The sequence below is a fragment of the Eriocheir sinensis genome, unplaced genomic scaffold, assembly GCF_024679095.1.
Source record: "Eriocheir sinensis breed Jianghai 21 unplaced genomic scaffold, ASM2467909v1 Scaffold236, whole genome shotgun sequence".
NCBI lineage: Eukaryota > Metazoa > Arthropoda > Malacostraca > Decapoda > Varunidae > Eriocheir > Eriocheir sinensis.
In genome coordinates, this window is record NW_026111539.1 from 496,408 (window position 1) to 512,500 (window position 16,093).

The 16,093-nt window shown below is 37.8% G+C and overlaps 1 protein-coding gene and 1 pseudogene across 1 annotated transcript in view; one reads left to right on the forward strand and one right to left on the reverse strand.

Annotated features, from left to right (window-relative positions):
- Positions 1–10,365, forward strand: part of LOC126991065 (guanine nucleotide-binding protein G(o) subunit alpha-like) — a 248,579-nt gene extending 238,214 nt beyond the window's left edge. Inside the window, 4 exon segments of the mRNA XM_050849759.1 lie at positions 6,377–6,506; positions 6,722–6,776; positions 6,779–6,874; positions 8,426–10,365. Of these exon segments, the coding sequence (XP_050705716.1) occupies positions 6,377–6,506; positions 6,722–6,776; positions 6,779–6,874; positions 8,426–8,613 (469 nt within the window). The 3' untranslated portion in view covers positions 8,614–10,365.
- A 2,042-nt stretch (positions 10,366–12,407) lies between these two features.
- Positions 12,408–16,093, reverse strand: part of LOC126991070 (uncharacterized) — a 7,619-nt pseudogene continuing 3,933 nt past the window's right edge.

A 16,093-nucleotide genomic window follows, 5' to 3' on the forward strand; every position in this document is an offset into this window, starting at 1 on the left:
GAAAGCCTTTTCAAATGTTAAATGTGAACACTACCACTTTAACATGAAATGTAGAGTCAAAAAATGTACACTTTATATAACTGAGTGACAACAGATTTAGTAATATGATGATTTTCATGTATATATACTGTACTTTACACATACCCAAATGCCATTGATCAAATATTTCACTGAAGGCACACTCTCTTAACGTGTCCATAGCAGTACCTCCACAATAATGCTTGGTGACCACATGGCCAAGCCCAGGCCACAGTTACTCAGGGTTTACCAGCATTACATATGGTAGTTGATCTTTGGGCACTCAGGAAACAACAGTATCATGATCTTAACATCTCTCGCTATGCTCTCGCTACAACCACTAAGTTACCAGCTCTCTTAAAGTTGAGTTGCAGACACTAGAATTTTATGACATTTGTAGATTGTGCCATTTTCTTTTTTTTCACCCTCAAATATAGGTTGTTGAAGGATATTTGTAGCAATCAAAGGTCCTCAGCATATATTCTATTTGAAGTAAAATTAGGCTCAAAGCTGCAAAAGGTTTGTCACGTTGTAGGAAGATGATAAGAATGGTAAAATTCAAAGTCTCTTACATGTAATACTGTAAGAGGATTTCAAGTTTCCTGTGCATGGTGTTACATCAGGCAAATGTAATAAGTTGTGGTTGATTCATCAATTCCTGGAGTTGATCCTTGCACTGCATGGCTTGGCTAAACATGTCTTTTAATACTATTGATGTCACTCCATTTGTTTACAACATTACAGATGCTTTCCCTTCATCTAGTCATGTCAAAATCTCTGCTATTCCTTTGTCCTTTCTTGTATATATATATTCTTCATGTCACAATCTAATATTCTTCGATGGATTTTTGTGACTTTTTGATCAGCCTGTCAGAAAAATAATGTGGTTGCAAACATTGATTGATTCTATAACACATTCTGAAAGCACCGGGGCCTGTCTTGACTACTAAATCTGCTGCAGGCTGTTTGATGTCGGTGGCCAGCGCTCGGAGCGGAAGAAGTGGATCCACTGCTTTGAGGATGTGACAGCCATCATCTTCTGTGTGGCCATGTCGGAGTATGACCAAGTGTTACATGAAGACGAAACCACGGTGAGGATTCTTCCCCTCTCCTCCCCTCCTCCCTCCTTTCGCCTCTCTCTTCCTCCCTCTCCTCCAGACCCTTTTGATTTGGGAAGGGAATATTACCTACTTTAATGTCTTGTGATATTGAACAAATACATATGCAAGAAAACAAATGGTTTACTAGTGTTCAAAACAAAAATTCTTGCAGGCAGGTATTTGTGAAAATAGTTAAATGATGTTATATATACAACAGACATTACAACGGTTTAACTATTTGTGGACTTTGTGCAAGTCCCAGCATAGTATTTTTTTATGTATGTGATACAGGCTCAGTAGCTCTGATTTCTTATAAATTTTAGCATTTAAGTTTAGAAACTCTTGAAAGTTTCTTTTTTCAGAATCGCATGCAAGAATCTCTAAACTGTTCGACTCCATTTGTAATAACAAATGGTTCACTGACACTTCAATTATTCTGTTCTTGAATAAGAAGGACTTGTTTGAGGACAAAATCAAGAAGAGTCCACTCACTATATGCTTCCCGGAGTACACTGGTAAGATTACCTTCACCGTCACAACTCTCCTCACCATCACTGCACCACACCCCACAGCAGGCACTCAGGGTTATTCTAGTCCATTTATAATGCATTGGCCATTCAATTGAAATTTTTGAAGATATATAAGAACATAGTCTGAGACAAGTTAGAAATACAGTTTTATTTAATAGGCCATGAAAACAAAGCCATTGAAGGCATGGTGTATGAAAGAAATTAGGACTTTTATAATGGCTTTACTTCAGCTGTGTAGGTTAGGGAAAGATAGTCCACATAGCACAATGCATTCTAAAGTATGAGCTGGGAGATGCAAGGATCACATTGAATTTTTAGAAGAAGAAATAGGGCCTGTGTAATGGTAAAAAAACTATAAACAGGTAGCCAACTTATTGCACAGTGTTACAATATTTATTGCTGTTCAGATTGTCCATACTAGTATCACTGTTCATAAGGAAGGTTCGGCTTGCCTTGGTTTGAAGTAGTCCGCTCAGATTCATAGAGCTGTGTCAGGGTAAACAAGTAAGTACATACATGAGGTTCAAGTGCTGCTAGAAACTCAGTTTTTATTAATAATTTCTTATTTCATTTTTTGCCTGTAGACAATGGTTATCCCTTTAACACAATGCATGTAGTGCTGTATGTGCAGATAAAATAATATCACCCTATACAGTAGTACTAGAAGGGCCTACTTTTTATATACATTTGAAAGACTTCTTAATGATTAATATTTTGAGGGTTTACTATATAATTATTTTTTTGCTAAACACCTAGTTTAATAAGTTGAGCTCAATGATACAGAATTATCTTGGTTAATGGGCAATCTGAACATTGTTGCCTCTAAGCACAGAATTTGAGTCACCGCTGACACATGGTTGGCCTTGCAGGAGCCCAGGAGTATGGGGACGCTGCAGCTTACATCCAGGCCCAGTTTGAGGCCAAGAACAAGTCAACTTCTAAGGAGATCTACTGCCACATGACCTGTGCCACCGACACCACCAACATCCAATTCGTGTTTGATGCCGTGACGGACGTGATCATTGCCAACAACCTCCGTGGGTGTGGCCTTTATTAAGGAGTGCCTCTCCACATAGCTGTGTTCAGAGTAGGAAATTTCCGGTACAGTCGTGGTCTAGTTTGCTGCCCCAGCAATGTTCCTGCCCCATGCAAGGGATGGAGCATCTGCTGGGAGGAGCTGCTAGTTGTACCCTCCCCACCACCTGCCCCAGCCTGCCCCTCATCCATGCCCAGGTGAAGGGCGGGACTGAGGAGGAGCAGCCTGATGTTTGAGTCAGACTCTGGTCGTGGGGCATTTATTGTTGAGGAGGAAACCAGGATACTGTTGAGTGTTTTATGTAATTAACTATTTATTGCAAAAAAAATTACTAAAGTACGAATTATGAAAGATATATACTATGGACCTGTTTAGGGAATACTTCCGAGACTGTGTGACAGCCTCGGCGAGTCACATCCTTAGACTAGCCTTATGCTACCAAATATTTGCTTCAAAAATTATATCCCGAAAGAAAATGAAAGTAAGGAAGATATTTAAGTTTTCTCTTATGATGGAGCTTGTGACAGTATTATGGATGAAACGTATAGCAAAGCTTAACTGTTAAGCTATACTTCATACCGAGTTGATCTTAATTAAACACTGTGTACTCGATAGGTATTCAGTGTAGATTTGAGACCACATACAAATTAATAGTTAATGGGACTTTTCATAGGCCATAGGAATGGTTAACTGGACAGTGAGTGTCATTTACATCTAGTCATTTCATTATTTTTAGTCATTTGTCACAAAATCGAAGAACGGTAATTTTGTAGCAAAATATCCTAGACAGTTTACATGAGGAGAGAGATGAAGTGTCCCTTGTGTGTCTAAGGACAAGAGTGCTGCCTCCCTGGGTGCAGTGTAGCTCATCCCTGTGCACCGACTGACTAGAGGATCAGATGTTGATAACAGCCATAGTTAAATCATTACCTATTTTTTGTTAAAGTGATGCTGGTCACAATGCTTAGCAAGTGATTGAGAACAAGGATAATATGAAGAAACTTAGTATATAAGAGATTTTTCTTCCTGAAATTGAAAGAAAATGCACTTATTTCCACTAACAGCACTTGCCTTATGCCATCCTTTGTGCATCATTACCTAGAGAAATCTTATTTTAGATGCTGAACAAAACTTGGTTACTGATTAAGGCAGAGACTCAAGAAATATAATTTGTCTTTGGTGGTATGTATACTATCGCAGTAGTTGTGTTTGTTCATGGTACAATTAGAAGTTACTCTTCCTGTAGTGTTGCCAAGCCAGGCCGAGGTGTTCAGGCACAAAGTGCAGGCCTCTGTACTGCTGTCAAAGAGTCATCTCTCAGGAGTTCAGAGATGGAACAAATGGCTCTGTGACAGCCAACCACTTGACTTGGCTTGAAATTCATGTCTAGTTTTCTTCATCCATAGTACTGTTGAACTGTTTGGAAAAAATGCAATTTGCAGATTTTCTCTTTTTTGCAATGATAAAGACGCTATATAGTCTGCTCCAAAATGACCATGATTGATGTCAAGAACAGAAACAGTCCGATAAATACCTTGACCCCTGGAACTGAGGTGTGCCACTCCAGCCCTCAGTGCTCTGCAGGGTGAGCTGCTGCCTATCACACTTTGGCAATCAGTGAGCATGTCATCTTGGGCTGAAGGATGAAAATGCAGGATTAAAGAGCTTCAAACACAGCCTACTTTTTATGCATTCCTCAGACTTAGTTAGTCCTGCTCTGTGAGAGCTTTCACAATCCCTGTTCTGCACCCAGAATCAAATTACTATGAAGCACATTGTATCATAATAGGAGTTTCATAAGTCACTTAAAATTCTTGAAATTTTTCGGGAATCGGGACCACTGCTATCTTGCATATAGAAGTACTTAGACAACCCTAAAAGTGAACGAATTGGTTATCAGTGAATATGTTCTGTAAACAACAACCTTCAAAAATATTTATCCAACTAAATATCTTTCTGTCTGTCTACCTATCTATTAGCAATCAGTATCTAATATATATATATATATATATATATATATATATATATATATATATATATATATATATATATATATATATATATATATATATATATATATATATATATATATATACTTTCAGAAAAATTAGATGCAGTTCTTTACAATGAAGCAGTCTTTGTCTTATTTGTAGCAACACTTGATTTTAATAAAACTACATAAAGTCTGGAAGCTGCGTGAGCCTTATAAAACTTAAAAGCCCGCCCCCAAAATGATTTAACTTTGTTTTACTTGAGACTTGAGTTGTTGAGCTTGCAGATCAAGGCCGACCCTCCTGGTGGTCCCAGAGACACCCACCAAGCGTGCTGAGCATCACACTGCCACATAGCCGCCGCCACACCAGGGCGCTCCGCCTCATGGTTTGCTCTGCCAAAAACTGTCTGATTACGTATGATTTCCGTTCATCTTTGAAAATTCTAAGGTGACTATTAGACATTACATACAATGAATCCCTTCAGTTTTGTATTCTTGCAACGTAAGTTAAACTGCGAGTCATCGTAATGCCATTTGCTATTTTGAGCCTTAAATATTGTTAATAGTTTATGAGAACTTGAAATATATATTGCCATTATTGAGGCTCTGCTGGTGAAGGTATTGCATATCCCTCTTCATCATCCAGTAACAATCAGTCAGATAATAATGTTAGTTGTTGTGAGAGTCCTTCAGTTTATGGTAACTTGATAGACTTGACAATTACTTTCCAAAAATTACATATATATATATATATATATATATATATATATATATATATATATATATATATATATATATATATATATATATATATATATATATATATATATATATATATATATATATATATATATATATATATATATATATATATATATATATATATATATATATATATATATATATATATATATATATATATATATATATATATATATATATATATATATATATATATATACATCTATAAATTGTATGTGGTGTTAGGCTTGTTTGTGGGAGTGAGGAACGTTACCAGCACTAGTCACTCCCGTATCATTAAGTCGGGTACAGTATATCCCTCTTTTATCTTTGTTCTTACTGTTTAAGATTGTGGTACCAGTATTTGATAGAAATATATTATGCACATTGAGAAAAAGATTGAAAAATCCCTCATGAAAATAATGAAGAGAAGGTTCCGAAGATGTCTAGCAGTAGAATTGCATATTCCTGTGTAACATTGTCTGATTATTATTGATAATGTATATGGTATTAAAACCCATCCTCTCATGTATGTTATAAGATTGACTGCTCACTTTTGTACAGTGTATTTGCTTCTATAGTTGGTAATTTAATATTAATTATTTACATTTTAAGACGAGGAGTAGATATCCATAATTGTTTCCTCAAGAACTGTCTGTTGGCGAGTACATGTCAGTCTGTCGGTGTCCCGGCCCAGCGCCACGCATGAGAAGTATTTTATTTATGACTGAACATTGCTGAATAAATGTACATTTTATTTGGATGGAGAAAATTTCATTACAAGAATAACCCTTAAAAATTAAATGTCCTACAAAAAAGGTGAGATATTTGATATTAGCCAATCTTTGAAGAATGTCTGATTTAGCAGTGTGTCTCTTAGATCCATCACCACCAGCACTCAGGCGGTGGAGTACAGGAGGTAGACGTGACCAGATGATTAACTGTTTGCCACCCATAGATTGTTTGATGTTGGTGGCCAGCGTTCAGAGCGGAAGAAGTGGATCCACTGCTTTGAGGACGTGACAGCCATCATCTTCTGCGTGGCCATGTCGGAGTATGACCAAGTGTTACATGAAGACGAAACCACAGTAAGTGATCCTCTTTAATTCCACTCTTATAACACTCTCTCCCCCTCCCTCTCCACATGTCTTGGAATAGTGTCAACATAGATACAAGGAAACAAAATCATGGAACAGTAACCATTATTTTATTCACGTGGTATAACTTCATAAATAGATCCTCCTTATACTTTTCTGTCAGCTTAGTAGCCATGCAGTTCTTGATATAATGATTCCTTCCACAGAACCGCATGCAGGAGTCACTGAAGCTCTTTGACTCCATCTGCAACAATAAATGGTTTGGGAGACTTCCATCATCCTTTTCCTCAACAAGAAGGATCTTTTTGAAGAGAAGATCAAGAGGTCACCGCTCACCATTTGTTTCCCAGAGTACACCGGTAAGTTCATGTTCTTCACCTTCATCATTTTAGTGTGGAGACAAAACTGAATGGCAAAGTCCTGGCCCAGCTTTTAATTTACATGTCTACTGCTATTGACACTGATTTGGCCTTCACTGGTAGCCTGATTACATAAACTCCCAGGTCTTTCTCTGCCTCTGTGGTTGATAGTGGAGTGTTTCACATGTGTTATTGGTATGCTGGATTTCCCCTCCCTAGGTGCATGACTTTACATTTTTCTTCATTGAATTGTAGCTGCCACTTTTTGTTCCATTCCTGTAGCCTGGTGATGTCTTCTTGTAGGAAATCTGCAGTCAAGGGGTTAAGCTGTTAGAAATCCAATTAGGAGAAGTTGCAGATGATCAGCTGACTGCATGGAATGTAAAGGTTTAAAAGGTGGTGGCACTCACAAGAAAACAAATGATATTAAACTTATAAATACCCTTATATGGCCCTGAACAAGTAAGGTCCATCCCCTTAAAGCCACCTTTCCCATCTCCATGGTGCCATAGATGAGTACAGTGATGGAGGACATACTGAATAAGTCACCTTCTCAGCATGCAGGCCATAACACCCAACCTGTTATTAGTGCCTAAGGAATACTAGGTAGCAGTAACAAGGGTACCACAGAAACTGCCTTATCATCTCTACTTCACATTGGGATCAACTCTGGGGCCTCTGACTTGAGAGCTGAGCATAGTAACCACTGCATCGGGGAGTCAGTGAATGGGAAATATTATGGTCTAGATAATGTTATGTGAATAGTGTGCAAATATACGGTATAGTCCACCTTTCAGGGCAACCCAACTTCTCACTATAGTCTGTTCAGAGCATGAAGTTGGTTCAAGGTGTGGCAGATTCCAGAATTTCCATGAGTGCGACGCTGCCAGTTCGACCGCCAATTATCAGATTAGCACCGTCTCCCTATCTACCCACCCACAACCCACCTGTTTATCGCTCTCTCTCTCCCTCTCTCTCCCTCTCTACCCGGGGGAGGGACCTAAGGGGTCACGCCAACCACCACCACAACTACCACCACCACCACCACCACTAAAACGTGGCAACATGGGAAAAAATCATTGCCACATGTCATAGAATTTATACAAATCGTTGTTATAATCCTAAACATCGACACTCATTGTACAATGTAACTTCCTTTACTATACACAGAATATATAAAATATCACTTTCAAATAGCACATGGATGGGAAATAAGAGAGAGATGCATGTACGAAGGTTGATTTGGCAGGAAGGCTAGAGGTAAACGACGATACCAGCTCCACCCTGAACCGACTTCATGCTCTGAACAGACTATAGGTTTTCATATTCTTAGAAGCTCAGTCACTACTCCTTGTATGAGGGAAACAGGGTGTTATTAATGCAAAAAGAATGGCTGTATCATTCATTCATATAATATAGATAAAAGTAAATGAAATGTCAGAGATAAATCTTTGCATTTATATGAATTTCCATTTAAGCTGCGTGCAGTTGTAGATTCACCTCACTTTTCTCTTGTATGTCTTTTGGTAGCACTAATATGGTTTCCTACAGGCTCCATGGAGTACAACGATGCCTCAGCATACATCCAGGCCCAGTTCGAGGCCAAGAATAAATCAACGAACAAAGAAATCTACTGCCACATGACCTGTGCCACCGACACCACCAACATCCAGTTTGTGTTCGATGCCGTGACAGATGTGATCATTGCCAACAACCTCCGCGGGTGTGGCCTTTACTGAGGTGCCTGTGTGAGCGTGCCAGGTTGTAGAATTTCCATTTTTATTACTCGGGACAGTCCATACCCAGAGGCATAACCTTGGACTAAGTAAGATCCTAATTCTATCAGCTGACACTGTAATTCAAACAAGTTGTGGTGGCAGAGAAGTTTTTCTGATGTATTAGAGATAATATCCAGGAAAGGGAAGAAAAATATGAACTTAATTGCTAAAAATTTGCATCAATTCCTCATCTCCAAGATTCAGATTGATTTAATCAGATAGAATAAATACAAAACTGGCAAGGTTAGTGGGAGATATAGCCTTTGTTTCTCTTTTTTTCTCCTGTTTCAAGTATTTTGCCATGACTTCACTAAAGCGAATGTTTTTTTATAAACTTTCACCAAACTGCTACAAAACTTTTCATGAGAAGGTGAACCACGACAACTGTTCAGTAGCTGTGGGAGGGAGTGGCTCCGAGCCGTGGGGTCATTTTCTGTTCTACTCTAAGATTTGTTTTTCATCTTGCTCTACTTTCATTTTACGCGAGTTTTCTCTGAATTTTGGTTCACATCAGAGAGTCAGTCAGTTTATTCTATACAAAGTTTACTGTTACTTTGTACTTTTCAAAAGGTTCATTCATATCCTTATATATTTTTTCTGCTGACTGAAGGAAACCAGTTTGTATATCTCATGTTCCTTATTCTAGATTTTTTTAAGTGATATTTTTTTGCATTTCTTCTCCAGATTTTCCCTACTTCACATGTCAAGTTTATGAGAGCCTGTAGTGTATTTTCTACAATATAAATGTTCTTCATGGTCAGTGCAAATCAGCCTAGTGAGTGTTTTTATTGCACTGAGTTAATGACATTCCATATATTTAATATTTATGCTTAAATACATCTTGTAATTTACATTAGGAATTGATATACTACACATTGCTTCCTTCTCATTGCATTTTATCTTGCATAACTTTCAACCTTTTCTATGTGCAGGCCTGCTTGAATAATTATCTGCCTGTCTGTCCCTCTCTGTCTGTTCTGTTGCTTATTCCTGGATGGGCCCCGGAAGAGTGGCCTATTTCACTAGTTTATCCATAAGATATGCAGCTTGTGTGCTTCACTCCTTCCCCTCTCCCATCCTCCCAATATCTACATGTAAATGTAAATGTCTATCATCCCATTGATTTATGTATGTGTCAGCTCAGATATCTGACTGGAAAGTTAAATGCCATTAGATTTCGTGCTTAACATCCTGGGCTGCTGTGCGCTTGGGTTGATGGAAAATGCTTCTTCGGTTTTTATTTTTTTACACCCTGTATTAGCAAAATCTATTAGTGAATGAAAAGTGAAGTCATTATCAAAAGTATTACCAATAATTAAATAATTAATAGTGAAGACCTTCATAATGATTTAAATGTATTAGTTTTTATATTATTTTTAAGCAGTGGAGATGTATATGATAAAAGTATATTGGTTGTGCCATTAGAAAAAAAACACTGACTGTGAAGAAAATTTCAGTGTTGATAATCATAGGAAAACTGTAACGGAAATGAAAACAAAGTGAGATACCTTCCATGGAAGTGCAACAACACAAATGTTTCTTTTGACAAGCTAAGCTGTTCTTATATCAATTAATTAATACACTCAAAGTGTTTCATACTGTACAGCTCACTATTTGAAAAGTGACATCTTTAAATACAATGTTAACTTGATGCACGACAAACAGTTCTCACTAACTTGGAACTCATCTTTGCTGTTATCTAGGAAATGAAAACTGGGCCATGAGGCAGCCGTACTCCTCCTAGCCTGACATTTCTCATGATCATACTGTCCAAGGGTTCACAACACATACTTGCCTCTGTGATTTTTGCCATGACTGTTGTTGAAACTAACTTGTTTTCTACCTTCATGAGTGATAATACAGAGGATTCCAGCCAGTGTCACACTCAGAGCTGAAACTAGCTGGCTCTAAAACTGTGACACAAGTAGTAGTTTATATAGGCAAGGCCTTTAGGAGTCATACAGGTTAGTAAACACGAAGATAAATCATAGAAAACAATAGTAAGGATGTCTTTGGAATATCAGAGTCAATCTGCATTCAAAATTTCTCATTCTAAACTTTATCCCAATAAGGTTGTGATTAGTTACATAAACAGATAAAATATTTCTGGTTGAATGCAAATGGCTTTTTCAATTGTTAAGTGCTGTGTTGAGCACTACATAGATGAAAGAAAGTGGCTCTTGCAAATCCAATAGGTATAGTTTCTTTCACTATCATCCACCGTTCATTGAGGGAAGATTTTGTGACTTCCCTTATCATATTGTACAAACTGGATAACATGATCATTAGTTTCAACGGTTTGCTCTTATATAACTTTTTATCTCTGTACAGAACGTGATCATGTTCTCCTGTTTAGCGAGTACATTATAGGAGGGAATTATCGGTGCCGCGGCCAGCCTCGCATCCTGGGCTCACCGGGCAGGAGGTGGTGTTGCTGCTCGGTGCTAGGATGACGAGATGACGAGAATGCTGGCCAAGGTTTTTTTGCAGTGAGTTTTGGGACGTAATAGATTTCCTTCAATGTAGCATTAACTCTAACCTGTTTAGCACTCTAGGTTATGTGTGTGTATATGTGTGTGTTTGTATGTATGTGTGTGTGTGTGTGTGTGTGTGTGTGTGGGTGGGTGTGTGTGCTGTATTATCCAGTTTTTGCACTTCAAATTTTACTGTGCTTTGTCCCTGAGAGACAAGAAGAATATTGAATTAGTGGTGGATCAATCAGACAAGTTGTCTAGGTACTTGCCTCTTGCCGCCTACCACAGCGGTCACAGCTTGACAAACCCACAAAACAGGCATCAAGTATATGTATCACATCCCTTTTGATAAGACTCACTTGCTTTGGAACAGAAATATATGTAAAAGTTCTGTTCAGTAAATCATCAAAAAGTAATTCAAAATATTTGCCGAATGTTGCATCAATACTAAAAACTGTCGATGAAAGTGACACAAAAGTATTCACGTTTTGAAGTAATTGCTTGTCCTGGACTGTGTGTTGACATGTGTTATATACTGATATTTCTCTTTCAAAAGTAATCATTATATATATATATATATATATATATATATATATATATATATATATATATATATATATATATATATATATATATATATATATATATATATATATATATATATGTACACTTAGTTTGTAAGGATGTCTTATAATCCCAGATTTTAAACCGGAGAATGAAAGATCAATAATATAAGGTTGAAAAATCGCTTATTTATTTATAGTCTGGCTAGAGTTGATTTAAATCGTCGTTGTGTAGCTTAACTAACGTAAATATAAATGTTAATGTTAAATAACCCATCCTCTCATTGTACTGTAAGTTATCTGCTCAGTTTTGTACAGCATTTATCTATGTAGGTGTTCTCCATTTATGTCTCCTAGAAGTCAATATTGCCTTTGTTGAAAGACTTGGGTTTGAGTCTGTACAACCCTAGCTTCCCTAGGGCCCCCCATTAGGCATTCCCGTGGTGAGCAATGTACTAGCCGAGAGATGTGTAGCTGAGGCTCAGTTTGTATCAGACTGAACAAGTGATATAAATGTCAAATATTTGGCACGCCTTTGAATCCCTTGCTGTTACCAGCAAAATTAAGCACAGATCTGGACCAGGAGTATCATATTCTGTTGTTTTGGCCGGAGCATTGTACTTTGTAAGGTAATAGTTTCTTCGGGTTGATAAGCACTTCATTTTCATTCATTTTATTCAGTTAGAAAATACAAGATGGAATATGACTTTAGCACTCATGAGTTACAAAAGTTTATAGATAAAAGCAAGCTTTTATCAAATTGCAACAAAATACATAAACACTTTTTTCAGCCCCTAATAGACCAAATATCTCAGAAAACACAGACACAGTGTGCACACAACAATGCTATGGTGATGTGGGAAGATTCATGACTGCGTTCAAAGCAATCAAAGATGCAAAGAAAAAGCATGTAAGCATCAAAAGAATTAATAGGAAATAAATAAATTGTGAATGATGAAGCAGCATAAATAACAGTTTGAAGGGAAAGAGGGAGCTCATGAGGATGAATCATTATTATGAAATGCAATGCACAACAGTTTCAGATGGAAAACAAAATCACTTGAAAACCTGATCAACTGGTAACACAGAAGTGACAATGAACACCTCAGATCTCCTTGAAGAGACACAAAAGAAGATTAGCTAGCTTGAGGAGACTCCTTGGGCATTGCTGCTTGGACCACCTTCCAGCACGTGTTGAACCTCTCGAAGAAGGTCGTGCTGGTCATGGACGGGTCCTTGCAGGTGTAGCCTCCGAGTCTGTGCATGTAAGCATAGTCAATGCAGTCGATCTTCCCATCACCATTGCAGTCACCTTTCTTGGGGTCCTGTCGGGAGGAAGGAAAAAAATATCCTGAAAATTACCCTCTTGAAACTCTGGAAACTTATCTCAACAAATAAACTGTTTGTCATCATATGAAACCATTTAATGTAAAGGTTGGGGTTTTATAGTATGTTAGTAATAGACATGGTTAGTTTGAAAATAGGTTAAGAATAGTTACGGTAACAAATGCTACCTGAAGGCTGCAAAAATTATCATCACAATTAGCATGCACAAGATGTTGAAGTGTTGGCAAGGTTTTAATGATTATCAAGCGAGGGAGCTGGTTGTTGTATACTGAATCAAGAGTGGAACGTGCAGTATTTGACACGCTTGGTTCATATATAGTATGGCATGTTATTTTCTTACCATGCATTTCAGTCATTACAGTGAGGCTTGATCATCAGTAACTTTAACTCAAACAAGTGTATACCATTATGGAAGTTGACTGGTACCACTCACTTAAATATATGTTGCTCATGTTATGTATGCCCACATCTGCTATGTGAAACCAGACTAACAGTTATGCAGACCACTTTCCCCTCTCAGGTGTTTATTTTGTGTGGAATTAGTTGTCGTGTTTTTATTTGGTTGTGTTTCAAATGTGTAGTGAGATTTTGTTTCTGTTTTTCATTTTTGCATTTGGTTATGTGGAATCGTTTAGTTTGATGTTTAGACAACTTGCTGAGTTGTAATACAGAAGGCTATTTAAAACTGGGCAAAAAAGTTTCTTAATAATTGATTAGTGCAGGCAAGCGTGAGCAGCAACAGACACATACTAGAACACGTTGAGGCGGGTGACACACTTCTCAAACTGGGCAGTGAAGCGGTCAGGGGGGAGGGGAACGTCACAGGCAGCCTTGCCCAATTTATGAATCCTTACGTAATCTTTGCAGCTCACAACACCATCACCATCACAGTCCTTGATGGTAGAATTAATAATCAGCATGTTAATAAGTCTTATCCAGATTACAGCAAAACAATTTAGCACTGTGCAAAACTGGGTCACTGGTGTAAGGCGGGGATCCAGTGTTGACCAAATATTTTAGAGAACTGAAATCACCAACATTTGGGCTTCTTTTAATATAACTAAGGAAAAACACTGTGTTGCATTAGGTAATTTAATTTCTTATTTCAGACTAAAAAAAATAAAATAACTATGCAGTCAGACTGGTCACCATAGTTCTTGTTGAACAGAGGTTCATTTGGGAACAATACGAGCTCTTGGAATCTTTTGAACATTTCCTAGTTGCCATAGTCGGGTGATTTTCCTGTGAAAACAAATTGCACGTATGGAAGATTCATAAAGCTTAACTCTTGAACAGTTTACAGATACATCAGGATAACTGTTCATCATCGTCAATCATCATCATCAGCAACCCCATTTCGTGTAAAAAGGATAGCACTCAAATTTCCTGTTGAACAAGAAAGACAAGAAAAAGCCTGAATCAAAGGAGAGATTGACCAATAAAATGGACCACTCTTGTGTCCAGACCCTTGGAAATAAATAAATGCAAATTATCACTAGCACCATCACAGACTCTTTATGGTGGTTCTCAAGCTAAAAAATGCATTTCCTTCATTTTTTCATTCTCCCTCACAAACCTCCTTCTCGTCTTATCCCTTGCATCCGATCCATGTGCAGCAACCTTCCTTTGCAATGTCCCTACCCGCCTTCACTGCCAACTTTGCTGCAGGAGGTCCTTGTCACCACCCTTTCCACCTTCTCACTAGCACCGTACCACCTCGGCACATTTTTATATTTCAATCCTCACACAGTTCTTGTCTTTTGTATCCCTCCAACACCCTCTCATTTCTTATTCTACTAGTCCTTCACACCCTGATAAATGTTTCTCAGCACTTTCATGTCCTGGGTATTTCTTGCTCATGCCTGGGATTATGTATCAACACTTAATGTGTAAAGATCAATACGAGCATAGAGCTTAGATACACTTGCAACTCTAATACGTAAATAACAATATGAGCATAGAGCTTACATCCACTTCCAGGATGATAAAAATCTGTTGATTATTGAGAATCATTTAGCATACATTGAAATTATATGAAAAAAATGCTCAATTAAAATCTGTCATAAAACAAATTTGTGCATTGTTTCTATTGTGTTGTTGTGCCGAAATATGATGTCATCTGTCATGATATGTGTCGATAAGTATTTTTTTTTTCAGCATTCCACTACATTTGTCACAGTGATGCAGTTTCATCTCAAAGCTAAAGTGAGTATTTCTGAAGCAGTATAAAGCAGTACTGGTGGCCTAGCAGTCACAGTGGCCGGCACCACGCCACTCCTGGTCATGCGTCTTGCAGCAGTCTCGCCTTGATCATGCCTCACGGTTAACTAGCTCTCGTTAGTCTCTGGCAAGACATGAGAACAGCAGAGGAGAAAAAAAAAGCCTCCTTACCTTGCCAAACTTGTTCATGTACTCCCTGACAATCTTTGCAGAGCAGTACAGGTCTGTGGCACAGTCCTCAAAGGCTGGAATGGAAATAAAACTATTATTAAGTCTGAGTTGCAATAATGATGTTCTTCGTTCTTGTACTGATGTACAGATACAACCCCTCCTCTCCCTTTGTACGTAGAAGTGTGCACTAAGGTTACCAATGGAGATGAAATAATCAGAGAGAGAGAGAGAGAGAGAGAGAGAGGTGGACACAACCCGTACTACTAGTGGGAAAATATACATATATATATATATATATATATATATATATATATATATATATATATATATATATATATATATATATATATATATATATATATATATATATATATATTTGTGTGTGTGTGTGTGTGTGTACGGAAACACTTGGATGCGGCTACCCAAGCTTAACTTAGCTTAAAACCTTGGTACAGTCTGGAAACAGAACATAACTTCTCAGTATCAACATAACACTCCCATGAACACTCCAGTAAACAAATGACACTTGTCAGTTATAGAACACACGTCCTACAAGAGCACACAATCCATACGTAATAAATAATACCCCTCCCGGCGTTCATCTTTGATCCTAGAATCTAGAGTCCGGGTTGATAGGTGATCTTCTGGACAGCATGTGGGTAGTTT